This window comes from Chlamydotis macqueenii, chromosome 19 (genome assembly GCF_036417535.1).
Source record: "Chlamydotis macqueenii isolate bChlMac1 chromosome 19, bChlMac1.mat, whole genome shotgun sequence".
In the NCBI taxonomy this organism is placed as follows: domain Eukaryota; kingdom Metazoa; phylum Chordata; class Aves; order Otidiformes; family Otididae; genus Chlamydotis; species Chlamydotis macqueenii.
The window spans coordinates 7,518,866-7,534,265 of record NC_141574.1 but is presented as its reverse complement, the minus strand read 5'-3'; the positions used below and the strand labels follow the sequence as shown (position 1 = coordinate 7,534,265).

Here is a 15,400-nt window from a genome sequence, read left to right as displayed (position 1 = left end):
CAGGTGGAGCTACTGCATTTCCTTGGAGCTTGGGCTGAGCCTGGACACATGGCAGGGCTTCCCACTTCCATGAGGTGGTACGAGCCCTCGAGGGGCTCCCGGGGAGCAGGGACTGGCCCCCAACCCTTGGAGGTGACAAGACCCCTCTGTTCTCTGCAGCAGAAACAAGTTCCCTCTGTGGGATGGCTGTGTGGAGAAGTTTGAGACTCCATCCACCATCAGGACCAGCTCTCTCAGAGGGGTCGCTGCCCCAGTCCCTATGGCTTTGGGAAGCTCTGGCCTCAGGGTTTGGCCTTTCAGGTCCCAGTGCCACATGGGGAGGGCAGGAGGGATGTGGAGGGACCAGCCTGAGCATCACCCCCGTGATGGGTTCAGAGCGCGTTCACGCCAGACCCGCACTGACGTCAGCGTCTTCCCATCCCTCTGGGCACCCCACCCCAGGAGGGAGCTGTGCTTGGGGTCACCCATTCTGGGGTAGGCTCCTTGCTGTGATGGGCTTGCAACAGCATGGGGTGGCATCTCAGGAGGGTGTCTGAGCCGGTGAAACGGGCACGAAAATGTGGCTACATCAGGGGTATCAATTCAGTGGTACTGAGCCCCGAAGATGCGTCTGGTAGGGCACCCAGGTCGGATGCAGGGATGGCGGGGAGGGGGCAAATCCCTTCTCTTATGGGGTTGTGAGCAACTTGGGGTGCTGAAGAGCTGCTCTCTAACCCCTCCTGCCCCAGAGCTGGGCACCTCAAGGGAAAATCCATCCCGAGTGGGCTGGCAGAGAAGGAGCAGGGCTCCCAGCAGAGAGGCGGGTGCAGAAGGGTTAACGGGGAGTGTTTGCAGCCTGTCCCTTGTCACCAAGGAGAAGGGAGCAGCACTTGGGAAGGAAACAAAGCACCCACATCCCAGGAGGGTGATTTCCTTTCCCCACACTGCATTCCAGCCCTTGGAGGAGAAGGGCTCCTGACACTGGATGACGACGGCATCACCGTCCCGGGTGGCAAAGAGCAAGTGGCACCTGGTGAGTGTGGCTGCTGGGGACACAGCCGAGGGCAGATCCCCATGTCCTGTGTCCCCATCACCCGTGTCCCCATCACCAAGGGGTCCCTTGGTCTCCTCCCAGTCTTATGGCAAAATGTGGGGGACACCAAGCACCGGGGTGCGGAGCATCCGTCCCTACCGGTCCAGCGAGCAGTACCTCTACGCCATGAAGGAGGACTTGGCCGAGTGGCTGAAGGAGCTGTACGACCTGGACATCAAGGTGGGCACCTTCATGGAGGTGCTGGAGACGGGGGCTGTGCTCTGCTCCCATGCCAACAATGTCACCCACGTGGCCAGGGAGTTTGCCTGCACCCACCCCAGTGTGGCCCGTCACCTCCACCTGCCCACGGCCAGCGTTGCCTGCAACCTCACGGCGCAGCCAGGCACCTTCCAGGCCAGGGACAATGTCTCCAACTTCATCCAGTGGTGCCGGAAGGAGATGGATATTAAAGGTAAGACACCACGCTCCAGACGCCCCGTGTCCCAGTGCGTGATTCCCCTCCCGATGCTCCTGGTGTCACCCCGGGTGCTTTCACGCATGTCCTCCAAATTGGGTGGCACCTTGGCATCAGGCAGTGCCACGCACAGGTCCCTGGGCTGGGGTTTCTTGCAGGAGCTCCTCCGGGCTCGGCAGCAGCTTTGCAGGGTGCTGGCATGCGGCGGGCATCTGTGCTTGGGTGCAAATATGTGCTGGGGTGGGGATGGGAATGGAAAGGGCGTGTGCTGCAGCGTGGCCCTGCACAATATCAGCCCTGAGGATGTCAGGAGAGGTTCTGGATCTGAGGAAGGGGCCAGTTACCCTGTCCCCACCACCAGCAGGTGCCTGGGAAGAGTGTGGGCATGGAGTGACGCATCCTCAGCGCACACAGCCACCGGGTTTTGTGGCCTTGGGATCCCATCTGCTTGTAGATGCCCAAGGGGAAGGCTTTTCCTTTATCCCAGCTCTTGTAGGACCCAGCCATATTCCTAGCAGGATGGCTCCAGAGAATACCATCCCTTTGGTATGGTATTCTCACAGGGTACTCAGCCTGTGCCCCCCCCATCCCCTTCATCCCCATCCCCACACGCCTGCCCTGGCTCAGTCCCCTCTTGCCTTGCCGCAGACGTCCTGATGTTCGAGACGGAGGACCTGGTGCTGAGGAAGAACGAGAAGAACTTTGTGCTGTGCCTGCTGGAGCTGGCGCGCCGCGCCGCCCGCTTCGGCATGAGCGCCCCGACCCTCGTGCAGATGGAGGAGGAGATCGAGGAGGAGATCCGGCAGGAGCTGGACCTGCCGCCCCCTGAGACCCCTCTGCCTCGGCCCCCCAGGAAACCACGAGACCTCCACAACCTCGACCAGATGGTACGGAGGGTCATGGAGTGGGACGGGGACGGGGATGGGAATGGGGATGGCCACCCCAGGACCCTTCCCAGGAGCCCTGCTGAGGACCCATCCCTGCTGCTCGCAGGTCCAGCACCTGGTGAGCCGCTGTACCTGCCCCGTCCAGTTCCCCATGATCAAGATATCCGAAGGGAAATACCGCGTGGGTGACTCTGACACCCTTATCTTTGTCCGGGTGAGTCTGCTTCAGGGCACAAGCACCAGGGATCCTGATTCCCATGAAGCCTCTTCCATAATCCATCCCTCAAATGAGGCCAAAGTGGGGTTTTTGACTCTTATCCCCAAAGCAGAGAAGCTTGGCCCTGCAGTGTGTGTTTGCACGGATGTAACCATCCACGCATACAGGATAAAACCTGCCATCCCATCCCACACCAAACCGGAGCCAGGTCTCACCCAGCAATGGGAACACTGGGATGCTCTCTCCCTGCTTGGATCCATCCCTAAGCCTGGCCTTCCCAAAGGGAGAGGCGTTTTCCAAAAGTGTCCCCACTCTCCTCGGGGTGATGAAACGTGCCTATCGGGATGACCCGGCCTGCCCGGAGGCACTGAGCTGGGATGAATCTGTCCTGTGGAGGACCTGGTGGCACTTCAGGCAAGCCCATAGCTCTCGAAGCCCAGCTGAGCATGCCACCCCCAGGCTGCTTAAAAAAAGAGGGGGGGGGGTCCCATGGGTGTATCGCGGGCCTCAGCACACGGCATCCCACGCAGATCCTGCGGGAGCACGTCATGGTGCGGGTCGGGGGCGGCTGGGACACGCTGGAGCACTACCTGGACAAGCACGACCCGTGCCGCTGCACCTCGCTCTGTGAGTCCCCTTGTCCCCAAACCCCGGGGCTCTGCCCTGCGGCTGGGGTGAAGCCGGGGGGGGGGGGGGGGGCCCTCCGTCGGGGGTGTCTCACTGCTTCTGGGGGGCCGTTTGTAGGAGCGGGAGGCTTGGTTACCACGATGTCTCGTTGCTTTTGCCGGGGAATGGCTGGTTTGGGGGGCTCGCCTTGGCTTGGGTGGCCACTAGATGTCACGGCAGACTTTGGGATGGAGCTGGACCCCAAAAGCCCTTTTGCAGGGAGCGCAGGTTTGCACCAGCATCCTTGAGGGGCTGAATGCTGAACGATGGCTGGGTGGGCTGCACCGGGGGACGGCTGCAATGGACAGCGGTGCTGAGCTCCCCCCCCCCCCTTTTATTCCCCCCAGCTCACAAACAAGCCTTGAAAACCAGGAGCCCCCAGCAGCAAGTGCAGCACGAGATCCGGCTGTGCCCGGCCCCCGGTGCAGCCGCCCGCAGCCAGCCCCAGCCCACGCTGCTGGTCAGCCGCTCCCAGAGCCCCTTGCCCCCCGTCACCTGGGGGTCCCGGGTCCCCCGATCCCCAGCCGCCGCCTCGCCGGAGGGCTCGGGTCGCCCGCTGGGTGCCAGCCCTCGCCGGGAGCCGGCGCAGCCCCGGAGGGTCCCTTCGGGCAGGTAAGCGGCGTGGGGAGGTTTTATGCCCCAAACTGTCCGATCTCTCCCATCCTTGAATTTTTTCCCCTCCTTTCCAGAGGTGCCCAGCACCGGGCTGAATGGAGGGGGGACGCGGCGGCTCCCGGCCCCCTCTCCGCTCTCTCTCCTTGCAGGACGCGGGAGCCACCGGCCGCCCCTTCGGGGAGGGAGCCGCCACCGTCCAGGTCACCCGCTCGCCACAGCTCCCCTGGCCGTGGGGTGAGGGGTCGGGCACCCACCCCGTCCCGGCTGGCCCCCGGCGAGCAGGACAGCGTGGGGATCCCCAAGGCGCCCCGTGGGAGCACCCCAGGGAAACCCCCCACGGCACCCAGCACCCGGCTGACATCGGCACCTCCAAAAAGCACAGGAAGCAAATCGTCTGCGGCGGCTGCCAGGGCGCAGGAAAGGGAGGTCCCTGCCACGGTGACACCCCGTGCCCCCAGCCCCATCAAGGTCTGTGCCCCCTCCCAGCACCGGGATGCCCGGAGAGACTCACGGAGCCAGAAAGGGGAAGGGAGCCGGGGAGCCCTCGGCCGGGGCCAACCGCCCTCACCCCAGAATTCCTCCAGCCAGCCTCCGAAACAGGACGGCAGCGTCAAACCCCCCATCAAAGGCGGCTCGGCCGCCTGCCAGCCCCCCACCCTTCCGTCCCATTTTGCAAACGGGTGCCAGGGCTGTGCTGCTGGGAGGGGTCTCCGAGGGACCCGGCAATGCCCCCCAGCCCTGAGCCCAGGGACGGGGGGTGTCGAGGGATCCGGAGTGCCAGCGGATGAACCGGGGGGAGCCTGCGGCCCCGGCGAGGGGAGCGAGGGGCTCCGGGAGTGCTGGGGGCACAAGCAGCCCCCCGGCTACGGCAGGGTGGTGGAAGAGCTCTCCCGCGGACGACGGCCCCTGCGCCCTGTGGGGCTGGGGAGTCTGGTCCCCAAAACGCCCCCGCCAGCCGCCTCGCAGCCCACCGCTCTCCCGGCCGGGGGGGAGGCGGAAGGGCTGGGAGCAGGGGGCCAGACCCCACGAGGAGCCCGGGCCAGCAACGTCCCCAAGCCCCGACGGTGCCTGAAGAAGCCCGAACGCGTCCCTTCCATCTACAAGCTGAAGCTGAGGCCCAAAGCGCGTCCCCGGCGGGACCACAGGCCGGGCAAGCGCCCCTCGCGCATCCCCACCCCGCTGGGGCAGCGGCCGCTCGCACCCCGGGGCCAGCATCGCCCCCCGGGACCCCCTCGATGCCCCCAGCCCAGCGGCCCCTGCTCCGGGGCCAAACCCTCGCTGGCTGACAGCAGCGCCTGGCTGACTGAGGATGATGAGGAGGCGTGGGTCTGACACCCGCACCCCGAGTTTTGGCAGGGATGGACCCTGCCCTGGTCCAAAGGTGGGAGCGATGCTGAAGCCAGAGTTGGCATCGTGATGGGTTTGCTCCTGGGTGACTTGGGGGTGTCTTCAGAGCTGTACCCCCTCCTTCCCAGTGGGGTTTGTTTTTTGGACTGGTAATTCTCCTGAACAGGCACTCTTGTACTGGTTTGGGGTGGAAAAATCCAGCCCCAAATCCAGATAATGGGGCACCTGCTGCAGGGAAGAGGGGTGTAGCCGGCCCCTACAGTGTCCCCCTAAAGCAGGGACACCCCTCAGCTGGCACTGAGCGTGCAACCTCTCTGGTACCTCAGTCTTCCCCGTCTGCACGATGGGACTAACGATCCTCGTGCCTTGCAGCACCAAGGGCCTGAGGTGCTCAGGTTGAGGGGGTCCCAGGAGGTGACTCCTACTGAGCCCCACAGGCTTCCTTATAGGCGCTGACGGGAGACCGGGGGGGGGTCGGTGGTCACCCTGCCCGTTTCGGTGAAGGGCGATGGCTGTCGCCATGGCTCGCTGCGGGCACCGTTGTCCCCCCGAGCCTGCGGCCGCAGCCCCAGCGGTGCTGTTTGTGCAATAGAGATGTACCAAAGCTCTTCTGTCCCGGCGTCGTTTCTGTGTGGGTGGGGAGGGAGAGGAATAATCCCGGCGCAGGGATCACAGCTGGTGAGGGGAATCCGTGCTGCTGGCCCGCTGCCTGTCCAGCCAAGAGCCCCAAGGGGGCCGGGATAGCCCCATCTTCCAGGGAAGGATGCATCCGGATCCACATCCCCGCAGAGGAACGGCAAGGGCGAGCGCCAGGGCCCTGCAGGTGCAAGCTCTGCTTCCAAAAATATTATTTTTGCAGAGAAGAAACCATTTCCCCCACCCCGGGCCATTACCTCCCGCAGTGGGGCAGCAAGCAGCACGGCGGGGGCAAAGAGCAGCGAGGCGGGTAGAGAACAAGGGGGGACAGACCTGATTTTTAATTCAGTTTCAAAGAAAGGGGTGCAGGGCATTAGAGGTGGTGTAGACACCTTGGGAATCTCCGACAAGAAGTCCAGGGGGAGAAAGGAAAGGCAAGTCCAGGCAACCGGGAAGCTCACCGGGGCAGGAGGAGGAGGAGGAGAGGGAAGCATCCTCACACTGTCCTGGGGCCGGCGGTGGGAACATCCTCAGCCCATCCCAGGCTCAAGAGCAGTTGATTTTCATTTTTTTTTAATTTTTTTAGCAGGACCAGGGTGGCATTGGGTGATGGGTAAGACTTTGTACTGAGGGTGCGAGCAGGGGCAGGGCGCAGGCTGGATGCGGCTGCTGCTGTGCTCCTGGCTGCCCGCATCCTCCCTGCCTCAGTTTCCCTGCCCGTGCCTGGGGGTTTCCACCACCGAACCCTCCTGGGCTCTTGGGAAGGTAGCTCTTTGTAGCCCTCGTTTTTCTCGGGAGCTGGGAAATGCTGTCGAAGCAGTGAGAGTTATTATTACTAATATAACCTTGTCTGTCTATAAAGTACAGTAGAATATAACAATTATATTTATAACCTTTTTTTTTTCCAAAATACTAAATAGAAGCTATAAAAACCTGTAACTAATTGTGCTATAAACTGCAGGCTAGAGGGTTTTAACAATGTATTGGCTAAGTCTTTGATATGTGTACATCGGAGCACTTCGTAAATGCTTTATTATTAGCATTTATCAAGGAGTTTCCTTCTCAAACAATTTGGAGGGATAAAGCTAGCCAGAGATCGATAGCGTGGACTTAGACCTGTTAATAAATCCCGCCGAGATGGGATTGGGGGGTGTGTGAAGGCAAGGGATGGAGATGAGTGCTGCCGCCCTTTCCTGGCTGGATTCGCCCTCTCCTCGGCTTTTCCTCACCTGAGATGGCCCCGTGTCCCCCACTGCCTTTTCTCTTTTTTTTTTTTTTTTTCCCTCAGATCCTGCCATGGCAATGAGGATGGCGTTGCCCCGTGTCTCACAGGGAGTACGAGAAGGGGGAACCGCTTGCTCCGCGGCCTCTCGCTTTGTCACACTGCCGGCGCGACGCCTCGACGCGGTTTGCTAACGCGGGCCGCGCTTCGCCGCCTGCTCTGCAGGACGAGACGCAGGCGAGCTGCAAGTCTCGTGTGAAAACAAGTGGAAAGATTAAACAAACAATAAATGGGGGCTTACTTTCCTGTTAGACATGTGCATAGAGAAAAAAAAAAAAAAAAAGTGAAACGCAACTGGAAATGCCACTCCAGCTCCCTATTGCTTCGGAGGCCGCCTTCGCACCACCGCCCCCCGGCCCTGGGAAAGCCCAGCGTGGGTCGGATGCACGGGGTGCGACGGCACGGGGGGAACCGCCTGCCTGCCCGGGGAGGGGACACTGGGTGTTTGGGTCGGAGTCGCCCGGGATGCGAGGTAGCGGAGGGGTGGGCTGCCCGGCAAGGAGAGTTTCCGAATTATTTGGTGTTCGACGGGCTGGTGGGGCAGGAGAAGCCTTCCTTGGCTGAACCGGAGCAGAAAGGGAACCAAACCCCTGGTGAGGCCACACCCAGCACTCTGAGGGGATGTAAGGGGCAGGATGAGGGCTTGACTATTTTTTTTTTTCCCCTTTCTTGTTTTCATCCAGAAATTCTGCCTGGAAATCTGACTCAACCGAGCAAGAAAAGAGCCTGCGTAACCCGGCCTCTTGCCGGAGGCTGCTCTGCCTTCTGAGGGGAGAAACCCCAGCTCCACGGGGAGGAAAACGGGAATCCCACCTCCACCCTGCGCAAGGATGGAGCCACCCCGTGCGCATCAGGACACAGGCGCCGGGCAATTTCCTTCCAGGAGGCAGGAGATGGCGGGCAGCAGCAAGCACTGAGCGTTGGCCCTGCGACGCCGGGGTGGGAGCCAGCACGGACAGACCCAACAGCCAACCTCGGGCACCGCGGCGTCTCCTCCAGCCCAGGGCCACGCTGCGTTTCAGGCACCGTGGAGACACAAACCGCCGGACGGCTTTGGTCCCGAGCTCTGGAGGCTTGGGGAGGGCTCGGGGATTTAGCCGAGGTCTTCCCTCACCCCTCGCTACCTCCGGGCAGCCCGGCTGCCCACTTGCTCTGTCCCACCAGTGGCCACCACATCGCCCTGCCCAGCAGCACCCAAGGTGCACCGTCCCCAAATGTCACCGCAGGGTACCAGCGTTGGCGGGGGGACCAAACCCCGAGGCGCCTCCGGCACAGCTCCCGCCGTGGCATCGCCAGCGCTCGCCGGGGGAGCCGCAGTCCACAGGGACGGGCGGCCACAGGGGCACGGCCGGGGGGTGTCCGTCGGGGCAGGGTGGGGGTGGGCTCACATGATGGCGCACCGGTTCCTGCGCAGGGCGCCCTGGAAGCGGATGGTGGTGTGGACGTGCTTGCAGCGGGCGCAGCCCACGCTCTTGAGGAGCTCGCTGAAGAGCAGCAGGATGTGCCAGTTGTACTTGGCCGAGCACTCGATGTAGCCGCACTTCCACGTCTTCTTCACCAGGTTGGAGACGTTCCAGCGCGGGATCACCCGGCCCCGCTGCAGGTCTCGCTTGTTGCCCACGATGATGATGGGCGTCTCCGAAGTGCCGATGACCCTGGGGAGGTAGCAAGCGGTGACGGAGGGTGGAAGGGAGCAGGGCACAGAGCAACGACCTGCGGACTGCCAACCTGTCCCAGACTGGCTCTTGGCTTTGGCTTGCCAAGAGGGATGTGCCCGTTCTTGGCAGACCCCCTTGTCCCTCCTCGTGGCCAGCCCCCCGCCGTGCCAGCCCCAGTTGCTTCCCCAGGGACAGAGGGGACACCTGCCTGGGCGCCCTGCCTCTTCTCCTGCCATTGGGTCCAGATTTGCTTTTGCTTTTGGGGGTCCCAGCCCTGCAAAGGGGCTTTGTCCTAGTCTATAATATCTCCTCTCCGAAGCCCAGAGCAGAGGAGCACTGGGACGAGCCGTATGGCCCGGCCGGGAGCCGCGGAGCGGGGATGCACCTATCGGCGAAGCGATTCCCTACCTCGTTTCCAGGATCTGCTGGCGGATGGTTTTGATGTACTCGAAGCTGTCAAAGCAACAGATGTCATAGACCAGGATGTAGGCATGGACGCTCCGGAGCCCCCTGCAACACACGTCCGCCCACTCCTGCAAGGTGCAGAGAGGGATCAATCCTGGCTCGGCCCCATCGCGGTGCCAGGTGGGGGGATGCCCCGCATTGTTTCAGGGCCGGGCGTGCCAAGGAGGCTGCTGTGCAGCAAGGGGGCTGCACGTTCGCCGGCCCCGACGCCCAGAATCCAGGGCACCCCTGCTCCGTCCCTGTCATGGCTGCGTCTGCCCGCCGCGGTCCTTTGGCCATCCCCTCCAGCATCCCTGCAGATCCCTTATCCCCCTCGTTAATCCGGAGGAGAGATAATGGGATTCGTCAGCCTCAGTTCCCCTCCGGAGCGAGGATTACAGCTCGTCCAACCCACAGCGGCCCAGGGGTGAGCGGGGAGAGGGGCTGAACGCAGCCCCCTGCCCTGGATGTAAAAGCTTCATCCTTCAGAGCTGCTAGTTAGGTGTGTTAATTAGTGATGCACCCCGGTTTTCGGGCAGGGCAGGCAAGAAGGATGCTGAGCAGGGCTCAGCCTGTCCCTGTGGGACCGGCAGCTCCATGGGTCAGGGGGGAAGGGGACAGCAGGGCTGTTTGGAGGGGACGTGGGGACAGGAGAGGAGAGGAACAGCGGCTGCTCCGGAGTGGGTGTGGGAGAGCACTATCAGGGGCCAGGGCAGAGCCAAAATTTGGAGCTGTAAGAAATACACATTGTTAGGAAAGCTTTGGGTTTCCAGGAATAACAGGATTTTTTTTTTTTCCATGTTATGGGAGTGAAAATCTGCTCCACTTGCAGCCACTCTCCCAGCCCAGCAGCCGTACTGGGAATGGCAGCAGATACAGGCAGCACCGCAAGCCCATGGGCACCAGTGGGGAGAAGGAAGATGCACCCAGCAGGAACGGTGTCACTTCACCCCAAGCAAACCTCTTCAGCACCGTGAATCACCCCTGTCTGGGCTTGTCACGGGAACCAGGCAAAATGAGAAGACCTAGGACTGAAGGCGACTGGAAAAAGGACTGGTTTGGGCTGTGGGTTGGTCTCCATCGCAGACGGTGGCACGGGAAGGAGCTGGGAGCGAGCGGTGGGATGCAGCTCCTCTCGCACCCGCCGAGGGGAGCAGGGGATGTGGAGCTCCTGGGTATTGGAGAGACGCAGGCGGATGGAGAGGCAGTGTCCCAGGTCACTCTGAGTCCACATACACCCGGGAGATCCATAAATCACAGCTCTTCCACCATGCTGGGGGGCAGCTTGCTCCGGCACTGGGACGTTGGGATGGTTTTTCCCAGGATGCTGGAGGAAGGTCACGCTGCGCATTCTGCCTAGACCAGTGCAGGAGCAAGACGTTGGGGAGCCACCAGCTCCCGTTGTTCTCCCAGGACGTCACCACAGGAATGCTGCTCCCGGGCATGGAGCAGAGCCCAGCGATGCTTCCCAGTGGACAGAGCCATATCCCCCACCATGATCCTCTCCGTTCCCCTCGGAGCCAGCCCTCTGCCCGTCCTCTCCTCCCCGGAAACCTCCATCTGTTCCCATCGGCCACCTCCTCTTGAGCGCAGCGAGGCAGAGAGTTAATTGAGCATGTTCGCGTCGGCAGCCGTGTCAATAAATTACCCTTTGCTATTTCGGGCTCTCCCTCGCCCCGACCTTTCGTTCCCTGCACACGCCGATTAATTTTTAAACCTCTTCCTCACCCCCGGAGTGCTCACTTCGCCTCCTGCCCGATGGCACAGGGGAAGCTTGGAGCCCTACAAGGCCCCTATAACTGCATCCCGTAGGAGCAATATAATTATATTAATTAAAAATATGAGTGCCCAGCTCCCATGGAGGTGCTTTTTGGGGCTTCTGGGTGCTTTTGTGGCTAGTTTCGGCAGCGCCCGAGCGCACTGCAGGGTGAGGAGGAGCTGGTGGGCTCAGCACTCCGGGGACCAACCTGCGCAGTGCTGGGAGGTGACAGCCACCCCGGGAGGGGACAAGCAGCCCCGCTCTGCCTGGCTCAGGCAGTGGGTTCATCGAGGGCTGGCTCTCCAGGAACCCCAGATTTTCACCCGAATGCTCTGGCCACGCTCCCCCAGCCCTTTGCTGGCTCCCAGTGCTCCGGGATCCACCGCCCAGTGGGACAAGGTCCCCAGAGCCAAGGTCCTCGGGGTGGGACACCATCCTTCCCACACTTGCCAGCATCTTAGGTGAAAAAGCTGCAAAATACGTTCCATCCTGGGCCCGCTCAGCTGGTGGCCATGAGGACGCTATCCCTCGCACCAGCTTTCAGCGAGCAAACCCCGACACGGAGGGAGCAGCACTCCCCGAAAAGGAAGAGCTGGGACCCTGCAGTGTTTTATAGTGAAACCCGACCAAAGTCACTGGAGACCCCTCAGCGTGGGGGGATCCCATCGCACGGAGCCGGGCGCGATCCCTACCTGCAGGGTGTTGACGGGGAAGGCGGTGATGGGGGGAAAGTCCATGATCTGCAGGTCGTGGACGTGGCCGTTCATGACGACGGCGGGCAGGTAGACGCGGCGGGCCGTGGTGGGCACGCAGACCTCGCTGAACTCGTTGTAGAGGAACTGCCGGACTATGGCACTCTTGCCCACGCCCTGGGCTCCCAGCACGGCGATCTTGAACGTTGCCACCATGCCGCCGCGCGCCGGCCGCTGCCCTGGTGCTGCCCCTGCGGCGCCGAGGCTGCATATTCCCGTGCAGGGGGCCTCAGCCCCATTCAGGATGCATTTCCCCTCCGGGACAGCCCGTCACTGCGAGGACAAGGAGAAGCGGGTCAGATCCTGGAGACACCCCAGCAGACTCCACTATTCCTTCAGACGATATTTTTCCAAGCAGGAGCCCACGGAAAAGGGTTCTGCCTGTCCTCTGGGAGCAGGAGCATCCCCCCAGGCTGGGCGATGTCCCCCAGTGAGGGGCTCGGCACCATGAGACCCCAGGGTCCCCCTCAGAGGATCCCACCCTGCAGAGCCAAGGAGAACTTGGATTTGAGCAAACTCTGCCCCGGGAAGGTTCTCACAGGAGCATTCAGCCCTTTCGGTACCGGAGGAAGGAAACCTCTGGGAAAGGGATCCTCTGCGGATTGGGGTTCGCCCAGCCTGGCAGCAGGGTGACGGGTGGCTCTGGGGACTTGTCCTGCAGCACCCACGGGAACCGACACTGCCTGCTCCATCCCAGTGCCTCCTGGATCCGGGGAATCCATCTTCCCTCTGCTTGGACAGCCAGAATTGCCTTTTGCTGGGGCGGGGTGGGGAGATCGCTCTGTGCCCGCGAGCGACAGCTTTAATGTTTAATTTCAGGCTTTGAGCGGTTTGGCAATTAACTTGATGGAGGCTAATTTCTGAGCCAGCTGACGGGGTGAGCCCACAAGCTGCTGGCACACGTGGCGAAGCCAGAAGGGCCCTGGGGCAGGGCCACGCGTGCCGGGGGACACAGGGTGGTAACCCACGCACCAGGATGCGGGAACCGAGTCTGAGGAGCCCAAACACCCGCTGGCACCAGGTTCCTGACTGGGAGCTGCAATGGAAACATTAAAGGTAGATGGACCGGGTCCCACTTCTGCTTGCTCCCATCGCTAGGAAGCGGTTTGTGCTTTATCCCGAAGTGTGGATGGTTTTGCCAGTTTGTGATGCTCTGGTCCCTTTTCCCTGAAAATCACCCCCAGAGCACGGGGCAGGGGTCTCTGAGCTGGCAGGGCGCGGCACGTTCAAACGGCCCTGTCCTGCCTGTTTTGGGGGGGTTATTTGCCCCATGGAGATCTTGGCGGTGCGGGTCCCCATGCTGGGTCCTGGGGAGGCCGGGCTCCCTGCTTCCCCCCAGGCTGGGCCATGGCTCACACCATCCTCCCCCTCCTTGCAGCGGGGCTGGGGGCCTTCAGCGGGGCCTGATCCAGCCCCAGGTGGGTTTGTCCCCAGGGGTGCTGACTGCTCCTGGGGACCTGCTCGCCCCAGCCCCGGCAGCGGGAGCATTTCTTTGCCACACACAGGGAAACGGGGGACACAGGGCCCCCACACCCAGCCCCACTGAGGCCTTTCTCCACCAGCAGCAAGCACTGTCATCGCAAAGTCCTGGGGGGCCACTCTGCTGCAAGGACAACCCCGTCCCCACAAACCCTTCGTCCCTGCAGAACCAACCTCAGCTCCTCTGCAGGGCCACGGGGTGATGGAGTGACACAGCCAGAGACCCAGCACCCACGAGAGACCCAGCACCCACGGGAGACCCAGCACCCACGGGGCTGCCCTGAGCTGTGGAGTGGGCTGAGCCCTGCCTTGTGACCCCCCCAAAAACCCCCATCCCCTTCGGGGCTGGTGCGAGGGGCCACACACAGGGGAAGTCAGCTGGCAGGCCCCAAAAAGCGGGCTTGCACCCCAGAGCATCACAAGCCAACCCAGCACCTCCCGACCCCACAGGCATCCCACGCCACCGTGGGAAACTGAGCCACGGGGAGGGGGACACACGCAGCCGGGGTGGCCCCGCGGGGGGGTGGCAGAGCGGGGACCAGCCCGGGGGGCCCAGGCCGAGCTCAGGGGGTTGCAGGGCCGGGGGGCGGGGGGACGGGGGACCTGGCAGGGTGCTCCCGGGATGGGTATCCTGGCCCCCGGCTCGACCGTGGGTACCCGCACCCCGCAGGAGCAAGCCCCCATCCCCGCGGGGAGGCAGCACCCGCATCCTGCATCCCGCACCCCCCAAGCCGCCGGGGTCGCGGGGGAACACCGGTGCTCAAGTTTCGCTGGGGACCCACCGCCCCCCAAAACCCCCGAGGCAACTTCGCACCCCGTCTCCCCCCAACCCGCTCCCCGGTGCCCCCCCCCCACCCCGCGCCCCGTACCGTGTAGCGGCGGCCCGGGCCGGCGGAGCCCCGGCGGGCGGAGGAGCCATGCGGCGAGCCCGGTGCGGGGCGGGCGGCCCCGCTGCAGAGCCCCGGCCCGGCCCGGCCCGGTCCGGCGATACCGAGGGACCGGGGGGCTGCGAGGGAAGGGTTGGCTCGGAGCGGGGGGCACCGGGCGGGGAGCGCGGCCGCCGCTGGGTCGCAAAGCTCGGCTGGGGCACGGGGAGGGGCGCGGAGGGAGGGCAGACGGTGCCCGGGGAGGGAGGCAGGGGATGCCCAGGCGGGGAGGCAGGCGCTGCTCAGGGAGGGATGCAGGCTGTGATGCTCAAGGAGGGATGCAGGCAGTGGTACCCGGGGAGGGATGCTGCTCAAGGAGGGATGCTGCACAAGAAGGGATGCAGGCAGTGGTACCCGGAGAGGGATGCAGGCTGTGATGCTCAAGGAGGGATGCAGGCTGTGGTACCCAGGGAGGGATGCAGGCAGCGCCCGGGAAAGGAGGCAGGGAAAGCCCAGATCGAGTCGCAGGAAGCCAGGAGGGACACCGGCTTCTCCCGGGGCTCTGGGGAGGTGCCGATGGGAAAAGACCCCTCCCATGTCCCCCCTGCAGTGTGCTGGGTGCAGCACCGTCACCCTTTCCCTCCCCGGCGCCCAGCAACATCTGTGCCCTCACACCTACCCTGCCAGAGCCCCCTGAAGCCAGACCCCTTTTGCGGAGGGGGGTAGGACCCCTCCCAGGGAGCCTTTCCCTCCTCCGACACTGCTGCTTGCTCTTGGGCACATCCCTCCACCTCCTTGCTGAGCCCCTGGGCCAGCTGGCAGGGTGGGGAGCTTTTCTGTGCCCATTGTCACCCGGGGGTGCTCTCAGTTCAGGGTGGTGCCAGGCCCATCCTGGTGGGATGTTTCTCTTGCAGCTTCTGTGTTTTTGGGACACCCCACACCAAACATTTACCTGTGCGCTGGATGGCGAGGAAGATGCTGGTGGCACCACTGAGGAGCGTGGTCCAGGCCCCCCTGACACGCTGCCCATGGACTCCTTGTGCCTCTCTGCTCCTCAAAGCAGACCCCAGCCCCAGCTCCAGCTCACCGTGACACCAGCGAGTGCCGGGACATCGCCACGGGTCCGGCTTGGCTGAGCCCCAACACCGGCCAGGGCACAGCCCGGCTCACCCGAGCCCTGTCAGCACCTTTGGCTGGGAAAGGCATCCTCTCCAGGGGCTCCTCTCCAGGGGGTACAACTGGAAACACAGTGCCACAGCTATCCTGGGGGAAAAGGGGAGTCAGAGCCCCTTTTCCATGTCTCTC

At 63.2% G+C, this 15,400-nt stretch overlaps 2 protein-coding genes across 4 annotated transcripts; one reads left to right on the top strand and one right to left on the bottom strand.

Annotated features, from left to right (window-relative positions):
- The first annotated feature begins 1,102 nt into the window (after positions 1-1,102).
- GAS2L2 (growth arrest specific 2 like 2) lies at positions 1,103-5,366 on the top strand. Of its 2 annotated transcripts, none has more exons than XM_086763253.1 (6): positions 1,103-1,484; positions 2,136-2,374; positions 2,481-2,588; positions 3,122-3,218; positions 3,605-3,869; positions 4,022-5,366. In XM_086763253.1, exons 1-6 carry the CDS (start codon positions 1,127-1,129, stop codon positions 5,202-5,204), a joined length of 2,250 nt encoding a protein of 749 aa, XP_086619379.1. In that variant the 5' UTR covers positions 1,103-1,126; the 3' UTR covers positions 5,205-5,366. The 2 variants fall into 2 exon arrangements, with proteins under 2 accessions (XP_086619379.1, XP_086619378.1); XM_086763252.1 differs by having other exon boundaries at positions 1,127-1,484; positions 4,055-5,366.
- Positions 5,367-6,166: 800 nt separating this feature from the next.
- RASL10B (RAS like family 10 member B) lies at positions 6,167-14,202 on the bottom strand. 2 transcript variants are annotated; one of them, XM_086763021.1, is made up of 4 exons: positions 14,099-14,202; positions 11,691-12,023; positions 9,204-9,248; positions 6,167-8,792 (listed from the first exon to the last, which is right to left on the bottom strand). In XM_086763021.1, the coding sequence occupies exons 2-4, from the start codon at positions 11,904-11,906 to the stop codon at positions 8,355-8,357; spliced, it is 699 nt and encodes a 232-aa protein (XP_086619147.1). In that variant the 5' UTR covers positions 11,907-12,023; positions 14,099-14,202; the 3' UTR covers positions 6,167-8,354. The 2 variants fall into 2 exon arrangements, with proteins under 2 accessions (XP_086619147.1, XP_086619149.1); XM_086763023.1 differs by having other exon boundaries at positions 8,398-8,792; positions 9,204-9,328.
- Between the last annotated feature and the right edge of the window lie 1,198 nt (positions 14,203-15,400).